This window comes from Malassezia globosa, assembly GCF_000181695.2.
Source record: "Malassezia globosa CBS 7966 chromosome Unknown mgl_sf_5.2, whole genome shotgun sequence".
NCBI lineage: Eukaryota > Fungi > Basidiomycota > Malasseziomycetes > Malasseziales > Malasseziaceae > Malassezia > Malassezia globosa.
The window spans coordinates 300,506-324,282 of record NW_001849867.1 but is presented as its reverse complement, the minus strand read 5'-3'; the positions used below and the strand labels follow the sequence as shown (position 1 = coordinate 324,282).

General features: G+C 51.3%; 12 protein-coding genes across 12 annotated transcripts; 7 read left to right on the top strand and 5 right to left on the bottom strand.

Moving 5' to 3' along the window:
- Window positions 1-107: 107 nt before the first annotated feature.
- Window positions 108-498, top strand: MGL_2352 (uncharacterized protein; the record flags this gene model as incomplete). The annotated part of the gene is made up of 3 exons (XM_001730504.1): window positions 108-204; window positions 243-337; window positions 367-498. The coding sequence occupies 3 exons, from the start codon at window positions 108-110 to the stop codon at window positions 496-498; spliced, it is 324 nt and encodes a 107-aa protein (XP_001730556.1).
- A 1,675-nt stretch (window positions 499-2,173) lies between these two features.
- On the top strand, window positions 2,174-2,719 carry MGL_2351 (uncharacterized protein; the record flags this gene model as incomplete). The annotated part of the gene is made up of 1 exon (XM_001730503.1): window positions 2,174-2,719. One exon carries the CDS (start codon window positions 2,174-2,176, stop codon window positions 2,717-2,719), a length of 546 nt encoding a protein of 181 aa, XP_001730555.1.
- A 245-nt stretch (window positions 2,720-2,964) lies between these two features.
- Window positions 2,965-4,011, bottom strand: MGL_2350 (uncharacterized protein; the record flags this gene model as incomplete). The annotated part of the gene is made up of 1 exon (XM_001730502.1): window positions 2,965-4,011. The coding sequence occupies one exon, from the start codon at window positions 4,009-4,011 to the stop codon at window positions 2,965-2,967; it is 1,047 nt and encodes a 348-aa protein (XP_001730554.1).
- A 330-nt stretch (window positions 4,012-4,341) lies between these two features.
- Window positions 4,342-5,262, top strand: MGL_2349 (uncharacterized protein; the record flags this gene model as incomplete). The annotated part of the gene is made up of 1 exon (XM_001730501.1): window positions 4,342-5,262. The coding sequence occupies one exon, from the start codon at window positions 4,342-4,344 to the stop codon at window positions 5,260-5,262; it is 921 nt and encodes a 306-aa protein (XP_001730553.1).
- A 90-nt stretch (window positions 5,263-5,352) lies between these two features.
- On the bottom strand, window positions 5,353-6,537 carry MGL_2348 (uncharacterized protein; the record flags this gene model as incomplete). Its single annotated transcript, XM_001730500.1, has 1 exon — window positions 5,353-6,537. One exon carries the CDS (start codon window positions 6,535-6,537, stop codon window positions 5,353-5,355), a length of 1,185 nt encoding a protein of 394 aa, XP_001730552.1.
- Window positions 6,538-7,954: 1,417 nt separating this feature from the next.
- Window positions 7,955-8,602, top strand: MGL_2347 (uncharacterized protein; the record flags this gene model as incomplete). The annotated part of the gene is made up of 1 exon (XM_001730499.1): window positions 7,955-8,602. The coding sequence occupies one exon, from the start codon at window positions 7,955-7,957 to the stop codon at window positions 8,600-8,602; it is 648 nt and encodes a 215-aa protein (XP_001730551.1).
- Window positions 8,603-9,304: 702 nt separating this feature from the next.
- On the top strand, window positions 9,305-11,257 carry MGL_2346 (uncharacterized protein; the record flags this gene model as incomplete). Its single annotated transcript, XM_001730498.1, has 1 exon — window positions 9,305-11,257. One exon carries the CDS (start codon window positions 9,305-9,307, stop codon window positions 11,255-11,257), a length of 1,953 nt encoding a protein of 650 aa, XP_001730550.1.
- A 615-nt stretch (window positions 11,258-11,872) lies between these two features.
- Window positions 11,873-13,603, bottom strand: MGL_2345 (uncharacterized protein; the record flags this gene model as incomplete). The annotated part of the gene is made up of 1 exon (XM_001730497.1): window positions 11,873-13,603. The coding sequence occupies one exon, from the start codon at window positions 13,601-13,603 to the stop codon at window positions 11,873-11,875; it is 1,731 nt and encodes a 576-aa protein (XP_001730549.1).
- A 414-nt stretch (window positions 13,604-14,017) lies between these two features.
- Window positions 14,018-15,332, bottom strand: MGL_2344 (uncharacterized protein; the record flags this gene model as incomplete). Its single annotated transcript, XM_001730496.1, has 3 exons — window positions 14,018-14,026; window positions 14,096-14,146; window positions 14,214-15,332. 3 exons carry the CDS (start codon window positions 15,330-15,332, stop codon window positions 14,018-14,020), a joined length of 1,179 nt encoding a protein of 392 aa, XP_001730548.1.
- Window positions 15,333-16,213: 881 nt separating this feature from the next.
- Window positions 16,214-18,508, top strand: MGL_2343 (uncharacterized protein; the record flags this gene model as incomplete). The annotated part of the gene is made up of 1 exon (XM_001730495.1): window positions 16,214-18,508. One exon carries the CDS (start codon window positions 16,214-16,216, stop codon window positions 18,506-18,508), a length of 2,295 nt encoding a protein of 764 aa, XP_001730547.1.
- Window positions 18,509-18,663: 155 nt separating this feature from the next.
- Window positions 18,664-19,440, bottom strand: MGL_2342 (uncharacterized protein; the record flags this gene model as incomplete). Its single annotated transcript, XM_001730494.1, has 1 exon — window positions 18,664-19,440. One exon carries the CDS (start codon window positions 19,438-19,440, stop codon window positions 18,664-18,666), a length of 777 nt encoding a protein of 258 aa, XP_001730546.1.
- Window positions 19,441-19,917: 477 nt separating this feature from the next.
- On the top strand, window positions 19,918-23,775 carry MGL_2341 (uncharacterized protein; the record flags this gene model as incomplete). The annotated part of the gene is made up of 1 exon (XM_001730493.1): window positions 19,918-23,775. The coding sequence occupies one exon, from the start codon at window positions 19,918-19,920 to the stop codon at window positions 23,773-23,775; it is 3,858 nt and encodes a 1,285-aa protein (XP_001730545.1).
- Between the last annotated feature and the right edge of the window lie 2 nt (window positions 23,776-23,777).

Here is a 23,777-nt window from a genome sequence, read left to right as displayed (position 1 = left end):
ATGGCCCATTTTTTTACATGCGCCAGATTTGGTCGTACGCTGTGGAGAAAATACGTCGTATCTGTCTTGGGATGCAACGATCTTGAAGCAAGTCACGGAACAAAGCTATGCCCCGGAACGTTCCCACCATCCTCAAAGACGCGGCACCGTTCTTAGCTCGAGCCGACGAAGTCATAAAGGCTGATCCAATCATATCCTACTGGTGTATGTGTTGCGCGTTACTTTCTTTCTCACACACACAGGTAAATATTATGCGGCGCAGATTGGCATCGAAAAATCGGCTGGCGACACTGAAGCGCAGAGCTTTCTCATGCAGCTAATGGACGAGCTCGAGCGTGTGCGTGCATATAATTAAACTAACAACAGCTTAAGGACAGCATGAGTGAACAAGATGCAGTGAAAAGCGAGACTGTGGCGTATGCATACATAGAAAACTTTGCTCTGCGCATATTCCTGGGCGCGGACAATCAAGATCGCCAAGGACAAGCGAGTCGGTAAGCATGCACCGCATTTCCATACAGCATCCTCACAAAGCAGTGCTACCGCGCAAGCGTTTGCTGCTGCGTCCAAGTTCCTGGAAGTCCTCCGTGTGTTTGGGCCATTAGAAGCCGAGGTGCGTTGGTGGATCCGTTTGTTGGCACAAAATCTAACATTGTCTCTTATATGATTTTGCCATTCTTTCTATCTATTAGATACAGACAAAAGTCAGGTATGCGAAATGGAAAGCTGCTCAGATTAGCAAGGCATTGCGAGATGGTGACCAGCCTCGCCCGGGTCCTGCCGAGAGTACCGTCGAGGAGGAGGAGGAGGAGGAACAGGTGTTATCGCAACTTATGCCGAATGCACCAACTTCGACCAACAGGCAATCTTCTGAGGGCATTGATCTGTCTGTTTCTGATCATAATGAGCCGTCAAGTTCGACAATGCCCCGAAATGCCGCGGATTCAGGTCATGAGCAGCCGGTTCCTCGTGATGTTGAGGCTGACGATGTAGCACTGGCACGGGATCTTTTCTGCCCTCGATTCCTTCCGTCCAGACAGGAAATCCCACGTCCTCATCCCCCTCAGCCCCACCCGCACCGTCAGCACAGTCCGAATCGTCCGTGCGAGGGGCACCGTCATCGGCCACCTCCACGAAGCATGTCACTGCGTTTGCGCCTACAACTGACACGGTTCTTGCGCCCGCTACGAGTGGGCAAGTCACCACGCACAATAGAAATCGGCACATTGACCCAGATGACTGTCCACTGTCTATACAGGAGATTGCGCGCGTCCAGAAAATGTCGCGTTGGGCATGCAGTGCGCTCGACTACGAAGACGTGGAAACGGCACGTGCACAACTACGCGAAGCCCTCGAGATTCTAGAAACAGCCATAGCTTCAAAAGCTGTCTAAGTCTCTGCGCATCTTAGTCTGTGCCGTGGACAACCTCACAGAAATGCGGCCTCGAGCGCTGCTGCTGCAAGTGTCTAGTCGAACACCATCATCGAGAGGTTTGGTCTAGGTGTGGGGCAACTGAGCAAGACCTCACATGGAAGTGTGCACGTACCACGTGTAATATGCACGTGATGCGTCCCGCCCACGAGACCGACCAGCTGGCAAGCCGCCATCTGGCGGGCGTGAGGGAATTCCCGGTGTGTCGTCAGCCCACTACAAAATGCTTGGAAAGGCATCTGTGAACATGTTCCGTGGTGTCCAGCGGGCCGGTACGTATCAGGCAGAGTTGCGATCGTGCCTTTTAGAGCATGGCTCACGCTTTTAGCTGGCGCGCGCTCGCTGTCATCAACGGCTATTCGCCGTGGTTATGAAGACACGGTGAAGAACATTTACGTGCGCAAGGACTCGCCAATTATTTGCCAGGGCTTTACCGGCAAGACAGCTACGTTCCACTGTGAGCAGACCCTCGCATACGGCACCAACCTTGTAGGTGGTGTGTCGCCGAAGCGTGCTGGTCAGACGCACCTCGGTCTGCCTGTGTTCGGATCGGTACGTGAGGCTGTCGACAAGACAAAGCCAGCTGCATCAGTGATCTACGTACCGCCAGCTGGCGCCGCCGATGCCATCATCGAGGCCGTCGAGGCTGAGGTGCCGCTCATCGTGGCTATCACCGAGGGCATTCCTCAGAAGGATGAAATCCGCGTGGCCAACGTGCTCAAGCAGCAGAGCAAGTCGCGCATGGTCGGCCCCAACTGCCCTGGTGTGATCAACCCAGAGGGCTGTAAGATTGGTATCATGCCTGCGCATATTCATATGCCAGGCAAAATCGGTATTGTCTCCCGCTCGGGCACGCTCACGTACGAAGCCGTGAACCAAACCACGAACGTCGGTCTCGGCCAGTCTCTTTGTGTGGGTATTGGCGGTGATCCATACCCAGGCTCGGCTACTGTGGATCTTGTGAAAATGTACCTAGAGGACGACCGATCTGAAGGTATTGTTATTATTGGTGAGATTGGCGGTAGCATGGAGGAAGACGCTGCCGAGTACCTTGAGAAGTACAACCTCACTCGGCCCAACCCGAAGCCCGTCGTTGCATTTATTGCCGGCCGTACTGCTCCTCCGGGCCGTCGTATGGGCCATGCTGGTGCCATTATCAGTGGTGGTAAGGGCGGTGCTGACTCGAAGGTCAGCGCTCTCGAGAAGGCTGGTGCAATTGTTGCTGACTCGCCCGCCAAAATCGGTGAGCTTATGCTCAAGGCCATGAAGGATGCCGGTCGGGCTTAATATTTTTGATTCCTTTTAGCCCTTCTTCCTGTATGTAGGGACGCTCATACATGTCAATGTGTTGTCCGCTGACCTGTTTGCTTTCGTCGTATGTCTTTTTCTCTATTTTCATTTCCTCGCTACCGTGCGTGTTCCAAGAGAAGATGAACCGGCGTATGAAAACCAATGACTATCAAAATGGCCCCCACTCCCCACGTTCATCTGTCAGTTCCATGGTTGTGCAAGTGTGAGGGTACAGTAAGACATTACTCCACGCGCTGGAACTGCGATGGATCTTGGTTATACGCGATTTCGTCTAAAGCCACAATGCAGCTTTCCCGTACGACTCGTGGTGCCGACGCATCTTCCGCATACTGGCGCAGCACCTTGATAATCTGATCAGCCTCGCTATCGCCAGCACCCTCTTCCAAGATAGCACCCAGCGCCTCTGCTGCTTCATGTCGCACCATCTCGTGTTCACCCGCATCATTGAGCACACGAGACATGGGCTGCAGTGAAGCTGGATGACACAACTCGCCAAATACGAAGCAGATTTCATGCTTGAACAAGGCACTGTCGTCTTCTAGTCCATCTGCGAGCGCCTTCACTGCAGGAACTTGGGCCTCGCGACCGCCCTGTTGCACCGTGTTCCGTAACGCAAACATGGCACGGTACCGCTCAAAGAGTGTGAGCGAACGATTCAAAAGCGTCTCACGGAACTTGGGCACATTCTCGAGCGTATAGACATTTTGGTGTGCATGCTGTGTACCTGGCACATTCACCGTGGCGGGCGCAGGGTCAATAGGTGCGGCAGCAGCGCGGGCGGCACTCACGGCGTCGCCATGCTCCTTTTCTCGTAGATCCTTGAGAGCTTGTTCATTTCGACCCGCCTCGGAGTTGTCAAGCTCAATCTTGTTAATAGCGAGATGACACGTCTCTCGGATTGACACATCGTCGTCGTGCAGATATTTTTTCAAAACAGGCAACGCAGAGGGCGATGAAATGGCGCCCATAGCCTCTGCTGCCTCATGTCGCACCATGCAATGCTCTTTCATGTTTGATAAAATCGACTCAAGGCATGGCAGCGCGTCTGTGTCCTTGATTTGTCCAAGAACATAGGCCATTTCATGTTTCAAAAGAGCCGAATCGTCTTCGAATCCCTTGGAGATTATTTCAATCACACGCCTCCGCTTTTCTTCTGACAGTGCGGCGAGACCCTTCAGCGTGAACAAGGTCCTAAAGCGCACATCTAATTTAACTGTGCCAGATGTGTTGAGTAGAGACGCTTCCAAAGCGTCCATATCGGGCAACATGATTAACGGTTCCTGTTGGGCCTGTTGGGGGACCAAATCAGCCGATCTTTCGTATGGCTGTAGTTCTCGTTTACTAACTCTATCAAAAGTGGCAGCAGCCAAATTGTTTTTTTTTTCTTGAATGGAAGCACAAGAATTTATCTTGGTTATCCAGACAACTGGCCAGCCACTAGCTCCTTCAGCCAACAGAATCGAAGGACGCTGGCCTGAGGTTGGCGCTCAAAAGCCATTAGGGGATAATTTTTTTTTTCTCGTACTTGCGCACATTGGATTTATTTATTTAGTTTTTTTTGGGCACACGTCCAGCTCGACCCTACAACCACTACCGATATGGCTCGCACGAAACGTGCCAAGGTGGTCTCGCTCACAAAGACCAAGGCGAAAACACGCGAAAACAAAGAAAACTTTGTCGAAAATGTGCGCGAGGCCGCGAACCAATACGCATATATATGGATATTCGCTGTTAGCAACATGCGCAATGCGTACCTGGGAGAAGTACGTCGTCTCTGGACTGGCTCGAAGATTTTCTTCGGAAAGCTGCGCGTGATTGCCAAGGCACTCGGAGAGACGACAGAAGAAGAAATTCGCCCTGGTCTGGGACAGGTCTCTCAACGACTACGTGGAAATGTCGGTCTCCTCATGACTGACTCACCGCCAGCCGAAGTCTTGGACTGGTGCAATGACTACCGTCGGATTGAATTTGCGCGCATGGGAAATCGCGCCACAGAGACCATCATTTTACCCCCAGGTCCCATTTACTGCCGAAGCAACCCGCCAGAGACGCTTCCGCACAATCTCGAGCCACAACTTCGTGCTCTCGGTATGCCCACACAGCTTAAGCGTGGTGAACCAACCCTCTTGGAGGAATTCACCGTGTGTAGGAAGGGAGAGAAGCTTAGCGCCGAGAAGGCTCAGATCCTTAAGCATCTGTTTGTGCAGATGGCCCATTTCCGTCTCATACCCCTAGCATACTGGTCAGCTGTTGGTGTGCCTGGCCAGCATGATGAGGGTGCCGTCGTGGATGTGCCGGTGTCCAACGAGGATCGCGAGCTTATAGAGTCCTCGCGAAGTACAACCACAATGTCCGATGAGCCGCGTAAGAGCGGGGGGTTGCGCAATGAAGCCAATGACATGGAAGATGCACAAGTCGATGATGACGACGAAGATGATGACGAAGACATGCATGACGAAATGGATGACATCGAAGAGCGTGACAAGGCGATGATGCTTCCAGAGGGTATGAAACTATAGAGATGATCTTTGTATTTCGTAAGATGCATTTGCTCGAGAATTCAAGCAAACATACATACACTCGTGTACATATATCATGCATTTTCTGCTCTACCTCGCGGGCAAGTCACCATGTCGGCGGTCTAAGTACACACGGCGGCGCAAAGGTGAGTGCGAGCTGGGAATATCAATGGAGAAATGTTTGTATTGGAAGACGCCATTATCGTCCTTCACAAGCTCAATATGCACCTCTCCATCCGTCCATGTGCCAGGCACAGGCTTCGTACCAGCAAAGTCCAAGGATGACATTCCAACCGCATCACTCGTTTGTCCAACGAGCGTGCCGACGCCGTGCACAAAACTGCGAAGCTTTCTAGTGATCCACCATGGCTCAGCAGGAGCGGGAGGAGTCGGTTCTAATGGAGCAGCCTCAGGTCTCCGGATGATTGGCTCTTGACTCGTTTGTTCTTTCCACCACTCATACACGAACATGCCGCCTTCAATAGCCTTCATCTTGAGCCAACGACCCCCTGTGATGATGGAAGAGCGTGCGTACTGCCAATATCCCAATGGTTCATCCTTGTCACGGGACTGAACAAAGAAATGCAAAACCATCATTTCATGTCCTGTACGAGGATCCATATACCGAGTCGAATGCACGGTCTGCGATGGGCGATGTGGATGGGAAGGTGGGTTCAATGGCGAGTAGTCGCTGCGAAAATCTGTCAGCGATGTCTGGAACCGGTATGGTTCTAGCAAGTGTGCATGCACTTTGTCGCTCTTCTCGATAAGTTTACAAGCCTCATTGTAAATCACTGTCGGGCTATTTTGTGCAAACAACTCAGAGAAAAGCGCGTACCCAATAACGAACGTTAATGTAGCACCAAAAGTAATAACAAACAGACGCGAAGTGTTTACTGTAACGCGTGCTGCCTTTTGACCCCCGCTCAAGTCACCCCATTTTTTGCCTAGACCTGTCCATTTGTCTACCCGACTTGAACCAACTGCTGTACCTCCTTGCGACAGAGCTACACCGGCAAGTCCAAGCGACTGTTCCTGTGTACGCGCATCAGCTCGTTTATTTGCCATGGCCTCACTTTCTCTGAGCAAGCGTAACAGTTCCGCCTGTTCTTTCGACATGTTCTGAGCACCATCAGGCGTCGAGTGAGGGGGTGGTGATCGAGTCGCCATGCGCCGTACCGACTGTGAAGTTAAGTTTGTATAAACACGCCCTTGGAGCCTCCAGCTCAAGGCAGCCCGCAGCGGCGTTGCGCAAGGCATATGGCCAATCCACATGGTAGGTGCACAGGTCTCGAGATGGCCAGTTTCCGCTGCACTCGATTTAGCAAAAAGACCACGTCGAGCGAATCATTTGTCACGTGACCATTCTACCGTGGCGCCGAACAGGTGGTCTAAGCACCGCACTGACAATAGGGTCTGAAACCTAAGCTACATGGCTATTGACTAACGACTGTCGCTCTTGAAAGAAGGGAAGTCAAAACAAGGCATGATAGGAGATTGCAAGAGGCCGTCAAGCGAATGGAGTCCAAGATTGAATCATACTTACATAGACTATTTGTCTAATGAACGATAGCGTCCTAACTCATTTGGCATGTGCATCTCCTAAACAATGGGATTTTAGTCTGGGGCGTCGTCGCGGTCGTCAATCATCCATGTGTATCAGCGTCGCAAAACGCGCTCAGAAACACAGCAACTTCAGATCATTGCAGAATGAAGTCGAACAAGGAGAAGCGCAGATAGATCTGAGCAACATGTATTCGAGCCGAATATAAAGACAAACACCGGTGAATAAGACTTCAATACATGAAAAGTCTAGGCCTCATTCCGCGACGCGTGCACAAGCGAATCAAATGAGTCTCACATGTGCACGAAAAAAGATCCGTGGGTACGTTGTGCACGATGCAGCTCCTACCTCGGACATAACACAATTATTGCACATTTTGCATGAAAGCGGCTCATTGACAAACTTGCACGTGGCAGTGTCTACAGGTTACTGCAATGGTTGATCTCACATCGGAGGAGGATGGCAAATCTGTACTCGAAGGGGAACAGTTTGACTCAACGCGTGAATCGATGTCGTAAAAGGCCGTGATAGGGGGCAGTGTAGGACGAAGTCCGGCAATCTTCTACGGGGCTGATACATTTAAAGACAACGCCTTCCTGGATAGGCTAATGGCCATGGCACTGCGTGTGGCGTACACAATCAATCGTCACGAGGACTGCCATCCAGCTCCACACAACATGCAGCCTCGCAGCAAACGCCCAGAACGCCCTCGACATGACCACAGCAGTATGCGTCATATCACATGCAATTATCGTATAGGGGTTAGACTTGTGCATAAATGTAAATCCCATGGAGAAATATTTTGGTCCAATGGAAGAAAATATCGACTATGGACACTATAACGTAACCATGCATATAAGCTTTGCCGTGCATGAGCACGAGATGCGACTGGCCATTGTTGTTGTTCGAGAACAAATAAGAGTGGAGTTGCGCATCCGCACGAAACAGGCAGTCAGGGGTCAAACTGCGTGTCCAGAGATATATTTGGGCCGGTCACTTCAATCCTTACCAACATCACCTTTCTCTTATCCCCTGTCCTCCCTGAGCGCTAGCCGCCAGATCCTTACCTTAACGAATCCCGTCAACATCAAGAAACCTTCAGTCAACCGAAACGCGCTATCTATCTCCATGACTCGTTATCTCAAGTTTGCTTTGTGTGTTATTTTTGCGCTGGTCGCTCTTGTAACTGTGGCTCGCGCAGATGAAGAAAAGTTCTTCGACGATAGCGGCAATCAAATCAAGTTCATTGACTCGGGTGGTGACCCAGACTGGCACGAGGAAACCGAGCACAAACGCTCGGTCCACGTTCGCGGCAAGTCTAGCTTTGGTATGAATAAGCGCGACGTCGCTCTAGCTCGTATCCACTCGTTCACACACGGTCCAGACTATCTTGAGAAGATTTGGAAGCAAGGCGTCAAGATCACTTGGTATGCTTCTCATGACCTCAAGGACCCTGCTTGTGGTTCCGGTCACTGGAGCCCCAAGAACCACCACCACATTGGTGCTGTGATGAAGGGGTGGGAAAATGGCCCATCGTGTGGTGACTTTGTCCGTCTCTGTAATGAGAAGACCCAGAAGTGCACGAAGGTCCGTATCGTTGATCACTGCGAGGGTTGCAGTGCCGACCACATTGACCTTACGAAGAGTGCTTTCAAGCGTTTGGCAACCACCGGTACGCTGGACGAGGGTATCACGACTGGTCTTTCGATGTGGACAAGCCGTACGCCTAATCCCTGGGATCTCGCCCTCTTTGGACCTTTTAAACTGAAAATCTAAAGTTTGCCTTTATTGACGAACGTTCTTATGAATAATACACACTTGAAAAATTGAGATGATAATGCCTGGCGCATCTGCTTAACGATCTAGATTGGTCAAGGATCTATCGGACGGACACTTACTACGTTTCTCTGTCTGTTCTTTGCGCGGTGCGCGAATGAACGGGCCTTTTTAATGTTTCATTTGGATCATGTCTCTGCTTAGAAAGAGATCTCTTTCATTTCATTTCATTTCTTGTTGAATGACTTGTCTGCTGGTTCAGTCAGTTCATCCATTGATACAGTTTTGTAGCTTGACGTTATTTTTTTGTTGATCATTTTTCAGGCATGGCCATGCCTCATCTAATAGGGTTTCTTGAGCGAGCTGTGTGCAAGTCGCGAACTGGCTGTAAGTTCATCTACAGGTTAAGAGCGTTGTGAGGTACTGTCTACGTGAAGTGGCAGGCGAGCGTGGACAGGAGTTCCCGACCAAAACCTGCGTGGAGGTTAGGCGCGCGTGGTATATGTGACTTGTCAGATAAGTGCCAGGTGCAAATGATAGCGTTATTAGCCACGTATTCAGTGCTTGTTACAGTTTGACCTGTTGAGTGTGTTGGCATAGACTCCTGTGCTGTGTTATTTGTCCCGCTCAATTTACCACGTACTGTAACTGTGCATTTTCAGGCATAGTTTGAAACGTGCCAACGCCTCGCTGCGTTAAAAAATGGACCAGCCACCCCCATCCGTGACGATCAATTCGTCACCGTCACTTCTCTATTGTGCGCCCCAAGCCTCTGCGTCCGTGCAAGATACCAATGGCACCAAAAATTCCGGTGTAGCTATGCGGCGAGGCATAAAGTCGGAAATTAAGCCATTGAGCCTCTTGGACTCGTCAACGTCACCACCACGCTCAACGCAACGTTTGTCTCGTGATATCACGCCTCTACATATTGCACATGGCTGGAAATCTGCTGAGTGGGATCAATGGGCTTCAAATATGTACAATGCCCTTCAAACAGATACATCGGAGGCTGTGCTCCTTGGTATGGAAAATTTTGGCAATTCATGCTACGCGAATTCTGTGCTTCAGGCGCTCTATTACTGCAAACCATTCCGTGATGCTGTCATGTCAGTCGACAAGTCACCACATCCATCACCTTTACCATCGTTGCAGGATGGATTGGCGTCAGAAAAGACATTAGCATCAACACCTGTCTCTATGAACATGAAAGACGCGCTCGCTGCACTATTTCATTCCATTGCACTTGCATCCGTCCGATTGTCTGCCGATGCGAGTAACGGCAGGATACACAGCAGCTCGATGCTTGAAGCACCGGCTATTTTGAGTCAGAACGTTGACGCAGGTGCCCTGAAAATGTTCTTGTCGACTTTACACCAAAACTGCAATTTGTTTGACAGCAGTATGCACCACGATGCACATGAATTTCTCAACTTTATTCTAAATCAAGTGGGCCAAAACTTGATGGACAAGCGTAAGAGGCGTTCACAGCGCGCAAGAGAGCAATCCTTCACGCCATTAACTCCATCGTTTAGCAGTCCTACTGTAAAAGATCATCCAACGTACATTCATAAACTATTCCAGGGTGTACTCACTAACGAAACACGTTGTCTGTCATGTGAAACAATTACGAACCGAGATGAAGAATTTCTGGATCTTTCGATTAACGTGGAAGCCAACACGTCTGTATCATCGAGCTTGCGGCAGTTTTCAGAGAGTGAGATGCTGTCAGGGCGAAACAAGTTTTACTGCGACACATGCTCGAGTTTGCAAGAGGCAGAAAAACGAATGAAGATCAAGCAGCCTCCAAATATCCTTGCTTTGCACTTGAAGCGATTCAAATGGGACGATATGAGACAGGCATATGTGAAGCATGCCTGCCGAGTTGTGTTTCCATTGAACATGCGGTTGTTCAATACCACCCACCAGGCGACTCAGCCAGACCAACTCTACGACTTATTTGGCATCGTCGTTCACATTGGCTCTGGTGCGCACCAGGGCCATTATGTGTCAATAATCAAAATTGGGGCTCGCTGGGCAATTTTTGATGACGAAGATGTCACCTTCATTCCTGAAAGTGATATTCCCAAGTACTTTGGCGATGCGCCTGAGGTCGGCAGTGCCTATGTACTATTTTACCAGGCTATTGACGAGCCCGATTTGTTCGATGCTCGGGTAAATGACTCCTCTTTGGAATTGGCGCAGTCCACACCCACCGGCCTCTCCAACAAACGAGCTTCTGTTTCTCAGCCCTTATCTTCCCACCATGCAGCTCCTCCAATCGTCCCAAGAAATCATTCACATACTTCTTTCACTGCTCCTGTTTCAGGACCAGTACCAACGCCTGTGCTATCGCAGTCTTTTGTACCTCCGCCCACGTCGGTACCTGCTATTACAACGGAGTCGGCATCTTCCACAGCGGTGCCTAATCAGGGTCCTTCGTCGACAATATTGTATGATCCTACTGCTCCAATTGGTGATCTGCTTGGCCCATCAGAGTCTTCGCCAAAGCCTATTCATGTTCCAGGTCATTCCTCATTTGCACATGCGGATCATTCATCACGAGTGTCGTCTGGAATTTGGCTACCGACAGCGTCATCCGATTCAGCTGCACCTGCCGCACTTATGGCATCAAAGCCTGGCGCCCGTCGAACCTAGTCAGAGTTCAGGCTCCTTTCACGAGCCAACGTTTACGCTCGGCTCCATACCATCGCCTGCGCAGTCGCAGCCCTCGCAAGATCGTGTGAATGAAGGCATGTCATCTACCACGAATATCCCATCTGTAACAGGTCTTCCACAGACACAATCACAAGCAAAGGCGCCCGAAACAGTGTCGCATCGGATGCCGCCTTCTTCCTCGTTCCAAGGGCAATACGAGACAGGACCAAAGACACGTGAACAACGATCCAAAGTTGAGTCGAACAAACGATCATGGTTTGGTCGTTCTGTGCTTGGTCGCATGCTCTCGTGAAACCAATATGGTTTTACTCAAAGCTCTTATCCTTGTTGAATGTGTCGAAGGTGCATATAGTGAATGCCTAGCATTTGCGCCATTCTGTTTGCATGTGAGTATCTAGAACATCACCTCTGGTTAGCTTTGAATATACGATTTTTCTCATGCACAAATTGGATGGACAGTATAACGTTGGTGGTAACGATGATTATACATGACAAGACATGTTTCTTGGCAGGACCATGAAGCTTAAAAAAATCACATGTACACGCATATACGTAACTATATATCAACAATACTATCAACGACAAGGTACATCCCTACAGCCCAATATCAACCCACCGCTTCGAATGTGTTTTCAAGCCTTGGTCTTGCATCATATTAACCCGATTTTGTACAACGGCACGCGATCGCTCACGAAGTTTAGCCTTTTCATCTTCACGACGTTTTCGCTCCATTTCTTTTGTCTCCTTTTCCACAGGATCTTTCTTGCCTCGGCGCAAAAGAGTGCCAGACGAAAGGTGTCCCGATTCATGTCGCTCGGAGAAAAAGGACGGTCTTCGATCCGAAAAGCCTTCGCTCTTCGGACGCAATGTCGGAGGAGTCATAGTGCAAGCCGACGGGGATGCAGCAATGGCTTCAGTCATGCTTCGTGTGCTCTCTTGAGTTTTTTTCCTGGTGTGCATAAAGAACAAAGGGGAATTGGAGCGTGATCCAGGCGAGACTTGTGATCGGTGCAAGAGACTTGACTTGGGAAAAAGGACATATTGGTTGTCGCCTTGTGCGAAATTCAAGCGTTTCATCACGTCCGAATGCTCATGAAGCTCTGATTTCGGTGGTGTGTCGCGAACAGCTTCCAGCGCGCCCTCTGGAGATCCGACGCTATCAGACTCGTAGGGCGAGTCAGTGTCATAGCTGAGGGCAGTAGCGGGGGGGTGATGCGTAGGCTCTGGAATCATGCGACGGGTCGGTCGCAGTTTAGGCGCTTCATTCACCAAGAAAGGATGTTGCAAACACTGTCTGGCTGTTAGTCGATCCGCGGGGTCGTAGCGGAGTATGTGAAAGATGAAGTCCAATAAAACATCCGAGGTAGGGAAGGGAAAGTATCGCTCAAGCGATACTGGTGAAAGCGGTTGCACTGAACGCTCCCACTGTTGCATCACATCAAGCCAGGCCGGCCAGAGGGAGCCATTCGATAGAGGGAGATGCATATCGTTTGTAGGCGCACCCAACACGCTGCAAATGCACTGAAGCTGATCCATTGCGTTGTTTCCCGGAAACAATGGCTCGAGGCGAACCATTTCAGCTATAATGGCGCCTAATGCCCAAAGGTCAACGGCCGACGAATACTTCTGAGATTCGAGCAGAATCTCAGGCGCACGATACCAGCGTGTTGACACGTACGTCGTAAACGTCGCATTCTCCTCCATTTTTCGAGCTAGGCCAAAGTCAGCGACTTTGACGACAACTAGTACATCCTGTTTTGTACCATCGATCTGAGACTTCGAAAGAGGGTATTCACCTAGACCTGTGGTGGTAATCAACAGATTTTCTGGCTTCAAGTCGCGATGGAAAAAGCCTTGTGAGTGTACGTGTTCTATGCCTGCGATGGACTGTTGTATGATCGAGGCAATAAGCCCTGGCGCCATCGGACGACCTTTTCGGGACTTCATAAGCTGGAACAGGTTGCCTTCCATGCACTCAAACACGAGGTATAATTCCTGCGAAATCGGCTTTCGGAATACGTCATAGAGAGCAATGATATTTTCATGCGGCGGAAGGGCAATCAGAGCATGCAGCTCATTTAACGAGAGACAGTCTTCGAGTGTTGAATACGGACGAATCATTCTTTTGATTGCCACAATACGTTTTCCGACATATTCAGGGCGGGCATAAGAATGTTGCATGGCCGGCACCATCGTGCCAGATGGGAGTGGGCTGTGCCAATCAGCGACAAATACTGTGCCGAAAGATCCGGTGCCCAATCGCTTGATGGGAACAAACTCACGCCCGGCCTCGAGGCGCGAGTCATTCAACAGCTCAAGTCTCATTTTGTGAGCGACACACAAAGAAAAAACTCTCAGTTGCGTGTCAGTGAGGGCCCACGGTTCGTTAAGAAGAGGCAAGCGTCTTTTGCTGGGGGGCGCAGCAATGGTGTGCCACGCGGTGCTAGGAGCGCCGTATCTCTAGTTTCAAGTTGGTCGACAAGACAGAATGGTGGACTGTACCAACTCTCAAGGTGTGTTTAATTGTACATGCACACACACACGAACACACGCACGTTCACACACACACACACACAGCTGCGACAGACCCCCAAAGGCGACTAGGGTTCTAGTTCGTTTGCACTTGGGCGCGTGTACGGCGATTCTCAAGATTCCGGGCGCACCTGCGCATCGCCAACCGTAAATGAGGAATATAATTCGCTGAGAACAACGCCCGCGGCGCTCGGTCGATTCTATGGACTAAAACGTCTATGGTGCGTAAAATTATGTCATCTGTTAGTCATCGGCTGGCCAATCGTAGGGGGCATAAATACGTACGCGATGGACTATGCAAGGATCCTCGTGATATGCGTCTGCCGATATCCACATCTTTGTGTTATCAGTACATGTGTCGTGCAAACGTGCATTTGTGACGGATGGTCGCGCCACTACGTACCTTCCGGAAAGTACTTAGACCAGCAAATATGCTGCCGCCAATCCACGTGGAATACTTGCGTTCAGGTGGTGCCGAGATCTTGATCTTCGTATCGGGGGGCGCAAGCTGCTTGATTTCCGTCAGCAATCGCTCGCCGAATCCACGTGTCAAAGTGGCTCCTCCACTCAGTACAATGTTGCCATAGAGATGCCGCCGAAGGTCCAAATCCGCACGTCCTATGGCATCCATCAGCACTTGATGAGTGCCGACATCCTCCCGCCCAATAAGCTCGGGATGAAAGAGGGTCTCCGGTGCACGGTAGCGCTCGTGGCCTAATTTGACAATATTACCGTCTGGCAAAGTGAATTCTACCAGGCGCTCGCTGTCTGTATGTTCATGCTGGTGGTGGTCGTGTTGCGGTTGCCGGTGGTGGTGCTGATGGACATCATCTTGGCCCGGGACAGCCAGCTGACAGCATTTCTCTTTTATAGCACGTACGATCTCTTTCTCAGCAGATGTGTGAAGGTAGTATCCGGATCGACGAAGCAGGTATTGCAAATGTTCCGTGACATCGCGGCCGGCCACGTCGATCCGGCGAATGGCATGTGGCATAGCGAAACCCTCATACACAGGGACAGCATGTGTGACACCATCACCTGAGTCTAATACCACACCTGTGGTTCTTCCCGAAGAGTACAGACCTAGGATGGCTTGCATGCTGACGTACATTGCCGGCACATTGAATGTCTCGAAAAAAATCTGCGCAGCTGTCTCTCGATTAGAGCGCGGATTGTGTGGCGCTTCTGTCAGTAGCACAGGATGCTCTTCCGACAATGTCTTAAGCTCATCAGCGTATACGTGATTCCATATCATCTCCATATCCTCCCAGTCTTCGACAATGCCATGCTGCATCGGATATCGCATACGCAAGAGTCCACGAAGTTCTTGTGCCTTGCGACCAATAAACCGATCGCCTTCGACGGCACCAGCCATAGCGCGTGTGTGTTTCGGTCGTCCGACACAGTTTGGGAAGAAGCATTTGGGCGTATCTTGACCAGCAAACCCAGCCTTAATCGTGCCTGACCCATTGTCGATAACGACTGGCTGATTCGTCAGTACATCGTCAAACTCTGTCGCCATGTTGCCGTCGGCTTTATTTTATTTTTTTCCGCAGACCACAAATTATGGTAAGGACGCCGTGTCTACTGTTCTTGCTGCTCTTCCTGGCTGCGGCTACGTCGAGACTCTGTCGGTTTCCAACACTTAACGATACTTCTTCTCCCTTCGCGTGACGCACACTCACACTATTCCCACACCTTCGATCGCCACCACACTTGGCGCACCCGCGACGCGTTCCCAAGCGAGTGGAGTGTGGCCTGGTTGTCTTAGTCATCAACAACACACCTGTGCAGTCCAGACCGTCTTGCCTGCCTGTTCCAGCGGAGAGGAAGGGGGATTGGGGGCGGTTGTGGGCCCATCGGCAAGCGCCGCAAGCGTTGGTCCCAGCTGTCCAAGCTAGGCGCGAGACGCGTTTTCTCACTACCTTTGCCTGTTGGCTCTTTTTACCTGCCTTTGGATCTTTGTTCCTACAATGATGCGAGGTGGTGCAGGCGGAGCGCCAGACGCCACTGCCACCGCCGCGCTCTACAATTGAAAACGATGCCGACATTGATTGTGCGGCTGATATTCCACTTCTCGGGTCTTCGCGTATGCAGGCACGAGCTCCACGGCAGAGACTCTCGACCTCATCGCTTGGCAGCACTGCGGCGCCATCCAAATCCCCACGAACATATTCACGTCGCGACGCGATGGTCCCCCGACTACAACATATTCCAGATCATGACGACGCCGACGCTAAGGGTGCCGTGGCAACGTCCATCCCCAACGGGCGGGCCTGCAGCGATATACATGGACCTCGTGCGACATCACGTCGAAGAGATGATGGGCTTTCGTCATCAAAGACTCGTGCACGTGGAAACGCGACTACGAGGACAAGTGCTACCATCGACAGATCAGATGCGATGAGCGCGCGAGCGTATTCCTCCAGCTCGCGTGTATTGTGGTCCGGCACCCCATCGGCAGGGGGCGCAGTAGGAGGAGGGACAGTCCCAGAGTCCATTTGTGATGCACCTTCGCATGAACGTATTGCCCAGTGGCGCGAGCAACATATACAAGCGTTGCAGAACGAAGTACTTGCGAGCCGGAAGGGATACTTGGACGCGCGTAGCGGGATCGTCAAACATCGTCGACACGTGCGTGAAGATCTTGCTTCGGGCACGGATGTGCCTCTTCGATCCGTACTGCGGTATCTGTCGCAAGAGGAGCTACAGGATGCGCTGGTGTACTTGGGTCTGCTTGTGGCTATCATGGTGCGCTGCATTGTAGCGCTTGGCGATTGGAGCGGGCGTGGAATGCCGCCGATGCATGGAGATTTTGAGGCACAGCGGCATTGGCTTGAGCTGACATGGCACCTGCCCACAGACGAGTGGTACTTGTACGACTTGCCGTACTGGGGCCTGGATTATCCGCCATTCACCGCGTGGGTAAGCTGGCTTTGTGCGTGGGTGGCCATGTGGTTTCCGGCTCTACGTGATGGATTGGAACTGGACACATCGCGTGGCTCCGAGGCGCCTGCTGTCGTGCTGTACATGCGGCTCAGTGTTCTTGTTCTTGATGTGCTGATCTATCTTCCCTCTGTTGCGTGGTTTATTTCGCGCCGCTATGAGTCCCGCAGTAAGCGCGTGCGCCAAATAGCTCTGTTATCTGTCTGGCTCCAGCCTATGCTGATTCTTGTGGATCATGGGCATTTCCAGTACAATAGCGTCATGCTCGGTCTCTCGGCCATGAGCTTCGCGCTTCTGCAATCCAAGCTCCCGCATGTTCACGCCAGCATTCGCGGACCGGCTGTGGCTACGGCCGCTCTTCAGCGTCTCGTGCTTGACACACTCAGTCGACATGTAAGTCTGCGGTATTTGGCCGCCGCCGTCTTATTTTCGCTCAGCTTGTGCTTCAAGCAAATGGCGCTCTACTATGCGCCGGCCATCTTTGCTATTATGTTTGGTCGATGTGTTGGTTTGCTGCTGAGCCACCAATGGCTGCGTGGAATGGCGCTATTTGCCGGTCTAGCATGTGTAACGACAGCCACGTTCGCTTCCGTCTTTGCGCCTTGGCTCCGTTCTTGGACAGATTTAGCTCAGGTCATCCACCGTATCTTTCCACTTGCTCGCGGCCTTTTTGAAGACAAGGTCGCCAACGTGTGGTGTGCCCTGAGTGTTTTGCCCGTGGGTGCGAAGTGGAAATTGCAGCACATGTTTCACGTGTCGACCCTGGCCAAGCTTAGCCTTGTCACTGTACTATTTGCAATCCTGCCGAGTTGTGTGCTCTTGTTCCTTGCATCTATCGAGTCTGTCTATCGTGAATCTATCATGGATGATGCTCAAGCTGAACAAGTCGTCGCGAAAGTGCGTCGTCATGCAGGCTCCGTGGCATCAGGTAAGTCGTATTCCCGTTTGGCATCAAGTATGCGCGACGATGGCGGCTGTGCACGCTCTCTCGCTGCATCCGTGCACGATTCCAGCCGGGGCTCTGACCGACACTCAGTGGCGAGCGGCTCGTTGTTGGCAGGGAGCACGTCCACCTTGATGCGTGGTGCTGACGGTCACTCACGCCCCAGCGCGTCGATAACACCGACAATGACTGCCATTCGACCGACATCCCATCGTTCGTCTGTGACGCCATCGCCTGCAGCTGAACTGTTTCCATATACCCTGGTGTCGACGTCACTAGCCTTTTTCCTTTTTGGTTTCCAGACACACGAAAAAAGCATTTTGCTTCCCCTGCTCCCCCTAACGATGCTCATGACAGTGAAAGGCGATCGCACAGGCGCTGGCGCCGTCGCTGCTGATTGGGAGTGGGCTGTTCTAACCAACAATGTCGGCATGTTCAGCTTGTGGCCATTGCTCCTACGCGATGGTCAGGGCCTTGCATGGTGCATCCTGCTGCTGGTATGGAATGCACTGATTGGTTACCGACCATGGGAGGCGCTTCATACGACCCGTGCTACATTTGTTGCTTGGCTGAGTGCTGCTGCGCACTTCGGCATGCTGGGTCTCCTTCTCCTACAGGGGTTCGTGGCTTGTGCGCCCCGCATTGCTTGGATCGACGGCCTGCTCCTGCGGTATCCGGACCTTTTCCCAGTGCTGAACGTATTACTCTGCATGCCTGTTTTTATGATGGTGTGGCTCTGGTCGCTCAAAAAGCATTTGGAAATGACTCTGGCCTCCGGCGTCCTTGCCATCACCAAGACAAGCAAGTAGGCTGTTTGTACACTATGAATGAGAAAAAAAAAATGAGGCAATGTTCGGGATGATTGGAATGGGAGTCGAAGAGAAAACGCCAGCGTCAGGTTTGTCGCGCAAAACGATGCATATCAATACCACTGTTGAGCATGCATGTCCATGACGAACGAAACCTAATTAATATCAGCATAGTTCTTGGACTCTGTTGAGACTGACGTCGACGCGCCAACCTCGCCTTCATTGGCCGCCTCTCCGTCCGCATCGTTGTCAACGGTGGCATCGTCGATGGTCGTTGCTGAAGCTGCAGCTTCCGACACATCAGCGTGCTTCTTTCCCTTCTTTTTCGTGCGCTTCACTTTCTTCTTCTCGGGCGGAACATCCCAACCCCACAATGGGATGAACGACTCAATCACACCCACATCTGCGAACAAGTTCGGGAAGATCCAAATACCAGGCGGAAGCACCACAATGGTGATCAGCCAGATAATCAGACGAATCACTGCAATTACCATCAACAAACCAAACAAAGCCAATACACCCAAACTCAAGTAATAGACGCCCCGCCGCAAAAATACAGGCCATAGCGGGAACATGACAAGGCCCAGTAACGCAACAATCAGGCCCAGTCCTGCCAACTTTTGATAAAGTTGCATACCTTCATACAGCCACACATAGTACATATCCTTATCGAACATCTGCATTTGATTCACCTGCAGAGGTCGGGGTGCTGGGCCGTCCTTACCAGCAGGTGGTGCATCGCCTCGTTCCACACGTAGGAAAAAGGCAAATGGCAACATGCTGTGAAGCATCCGCTCAGCTTCTTCTTCGTTCGTCACAGCCGGAACATTCTTCAGCTTTGCATACTCAGGTGACAAAACGGCCTTGATAGCCGAGTTGCCCTTAAAGTACTCGACGCGTTGCCCACTCAGAATGCCTGAACGTGTCTTCATTTGCGCTTTATTTCGCAGAAAGTTGACTACATTCCGCAGTGTCGGCGGCGCTGTCTTTTGTCGATCCTGTGCGGGCGTCAGTTCTGTCTGCGGCCTTCAAGACATTGGCTCTGATACTCACCATCGTCTTTCCAATTCTCTCGGATACCAGAGATCGATTGATTCCTCACGAATCTGTTCTCTGTCCGTCTGCACGCGTGGCTGCTATCGACGAACAGGCTGAACCCATCGCCCCCCTGTCGAGATGCTTACCGTCACGTGATATATTCGACGCGCGTCGCTCCCTCAACACATCCATCCAACACGCGTCCTGTGTGTTGAGCTTTGAGAGAGAGACGTAAGAGCGACAGGAAGAGGAGAGAAAGAGAGAGAGAGAGTGTGTGAGTGAGTGAGAGAGATAGAGAGTAAAGGAAAAGAAAGAGAGGTTCAAGGGGATAGAAAATTCTTGTCCGAGTCATCGTTTGTTGGTTTTGATTCATGCATAACACGGAGATGGATGCTGGATCATCGTTTGACCTTGCAGAACAACTTTTGCGTCTTCAGGAGGATGACATGATCATTGAATACGACGTGAGTGCAATGGACGTCATGGCTCAGCAAGATCTCGTCACACGTATTGTCGATGCAGTAGCATCCTCAGCTACTTCTGTAAATGATTCTGATGTATATCAGTGCATGCTATCATGCATCAAGAGTGTGAGCAACTTGCCGAACCACCTGGCTCACAGACTCCTGGACACCATTCTTAGTGGAATGAATGCTACGATTGAAGAAGTTGTAGAACTGGATTCATCCCAATGGGCTGCTTGGACTGAACCTTTGGAGCGTTATGCTTTTCTTCTTCAATGGCTTGTTGAACTACTGGAAAAACATCGCGAGTTGTTTGGAAAGTCTGACAAGGGCATCACCAAGCGTGCTGGTTCATCATCAACATTGTCCACCGCTTTTAGAGACAATGGCGAAGGATCGTGGACGTGGGCCTCTTCGCTCCCAGTCGTTTTGAGGCTATTTTCTAAAACGCTTCGTACAGTACCTGAACGCATGTGGACATCGAAAGCCAGCCGTGATACGTTCATATCTCGGTGCATTCTCCGACCAGTGATGCTGTGTCAAGAAAATGAAGTATATCTGAAGGACACAGCAATCAAATTGGGCATATTTAGGGTTGTATGTTTGGCAGTCAAACTCCACGGCCAGGGCTTAAATGTCCAGACCAGTATATCACAAGCGCTCCAGTATTACGAGCATTTGGCCGAGCCTATGGCGGAGCTCCTGGGTGCCATGCGCACGGAGTTTGATGTTGAAGTTCTTGGGGAGGATGTGCTTCGTGATTTTGCAGCGAAGTCATTTACAAGTCTTGATTCAAAGGGTCCACGGAGCTATGCCCGTTTCCTCGTGCGCATGACGGAGCTGAATCCGCGCAGTGTTTTGAAGCTCATGAGTCTGTTGCAGAGGCAGCAGGAGAGTGAATCATATCCAATTCGCAATGCCATGGTCGAGGTGCATGGCCTCCTTATCAAGTACCTCGCTACAAGTGAAGATGACGTCGACGCAGCACTAAATAGTAAAGCTGGTCAACTCGACACGGACGATGATGGTGATGATACGCGCAATGCACGTGAGAAGCAAATGGACGTGCTTTTCGAGCGCTTGTTCGAGCGATTCCTTGATTTAACGACGTTCGTTCGTACCAAAGCCATTCAGGTCTGTGGTAGACTTTGTGACTTGGCCGTGCGGCTCCCTGCCCAAAGACTGCGGATGACATCGCTGGCAGTCCAGTCACTTGAGGATAAGAGCAGTAATGTGCGCCGGAATGCTATTGCCCTTCTTGTAAAACTTGTACTGACACATCCATATGGTGTTATGCATGGCGGTGAACTCAATGCTGATGCATGGACGCAGCGTCGGGATGTTGTACGTTCAGAGCTCGAAAAGGCTGAGGAACGACTCGCGTTTCCTGTGACAGAGGAGGGTGAAGCCGATGCTGGCATAGACGGCGAGGACCAAGACCAAGGCGATGAAGACATGTCAGGTAAAATGTCGAGTCGCAGCGGCAAACCACGACGCTCTGAGCTTGACCTAGATGCCCTTGCAGCTACGCAGCAGTCTATGACGCATGCAGAGCATGAAAAACTCGTCAAGTTGCGTCTCACTATGACATACTACGAAGACGCACTCAAGTTCATCCACCTTCTTGAGCAAGGCGTCCCGATCCTTGTTCAACTGCTTGCATCTACAAACAAGGCAGAGGTGCTTGAAAGTATGGAGTTTTTTCGCGTCGCCCATGAATACAGGATTCATGGCGCTTCTGACGGCGTCCGAGCCATGATTCATTTGATTTGGACAAAAGATAATGCCCTAGTCATGGAAGACGGCAGTCAGCTGAAAGGGATCCGCAGCCGTCTTATCGAAGTGTATCGCTCACTCTACTTTGATCCCTACCCAGGTCTAAGTCGCTCTGAGCACGTCGCCCTTGTATGCCGCAATATGATCGAGCGCACGTTCGGTGCGACTCTTGCTGAACTCACGAGTCTTGAGCAGCTTTTTAGCCTCATGCATGCAGAGGGTCTCGTGGAGCGCGCCGTCGTTGAAAAGCTTTGGGACGTGTATGCGAGTCCGCTTCCCATCTCTCGTGCTCAGCGCCGAGGAGCGATCATGATCCTGAGCATGCTGGCGAAGGCTGAGCGCGAGCTTGTTGCAGAAAAGATGGATGTGCTTTTGCGCATTGGTCTCGGCCATGTTGGTTCGAAAGATCTCGTGTTGGCAAAGCATACTTGCATCGCCCTGCAGCACGTTAGTGGCAGTACGAAAAAAGTGAAAGGCACTCTCGCAGGTGGCCATGTCCGTTATCCAATGCAACACCCCATGTTCACCCGATTATGTTCGATCATTGAGATGCCATCAACAGATGAGAAGGACCGTCATTCCGAATGGTTCGGCGTCGCTGAGCAGGCGATTGATGCGATCTATCTCCTGGGAGAGCAGCCAGATGCTCTTTGCACGGAACTCCTGCGCCACATGACTCTCGCTGCATTTGCTTCAACGGACCAGCGCACAAACGATGTGTACCAGATGGCGCAGCTCGTGTTTGTGGTGGGTCATGTGGCGTTAAAGCAGATGGTGCATTTGGAGCTGGTCGAGCGAGAATTTAAGCGGCGGAAGGCTATGCGTGACGATGCAGCGCAGCAAAACTCTGGTGCGTCCAAGCCAGCGACGGCGTCGGAGCTTGATCAGGTTGCGGAGCAGGCTGAGGATGACATTGGCGAAACGATGGCATGGGTGCGTGATCGTGAGCTCCTGTACGGACCAGAAAGTCTACTAGCCTTGTACGGGAATGTGGTGCCGTTCATCTGCTCGAATACAAGGCAATATCCGGATATATTCTTGCAGCGTGCCGCGGCTCTGACACTGTGCAAGTTCATGTGCATCTCAGCTGAGTACTGTGAGGCAAATTTGGGCCTGCTACTGCATTTGTTGCGAACGTCCAAGGATGCGGTCGTTCGTGCGAATGCGGTCATTGGTCTTGGTGACGTCGCTGTGTGTTTTGGCACGCTCGTCGACGAGAACAGTGAGCGTTTGTACGCAGGCCTCGGTGACAAGGACTTGGGTGTGAAAAAAAATACGCTGATGGTGCTGACTCACCTGATTCTCAACGGCATGATCAAAGTCAAGGGACAATTAGGCGAGCTTGCCAAATGTCTCGAGGATGAGGAAATGCGTGTGAGCGATTTGGCCAAGCTTTTCTTCAGCGAATTGGCCGCGAAAGAAAACGCCGTGTACAACAACCTGCCAGACATAATCAGTCACCTTTCGACAGGAGAGCATGCTGTCGACGAGACAACGTTTATGAATACGATGCGTTTCATCTTTACCTTCATTGATAAGGAGCGCCAAGCGGAGAATGTGATTGAGAAACTCTGCCAGCGCTTCCGCCTCACGACTGAGGAACGGTCCTGGCGCGATATTGCTTTCTGTCTTTCGCTCCTGCCCTATCGATCTGAGCGCTCCATCAAAAAACTCGTCGATGCTCTTCCCTTCTACCGAGACAAGCTGTATGTGCCTGATGTGTTCCAGCGCTTTTCTGAAATCTTGGCCAAGATGCACCAGGGCAAGTCCTCTTCAGCCGCTGCCAAGGCAGGCGACACCGACTTGCGCGAATTTGAAGATGTGCTTGCTCATGCAGCGTCTCAAAGCACACAAGATCACGCCCTTGAAGATGCTACGCAGACTCAGACAGCGAAGCTAGAGCGTCGCCATGCGCGCCCACTCGTATCGAAAGGTCAACCTAGTCGCCCTGCACGTACAACGCGCCAGACGCGCCGTCGCGTCACCTAAGT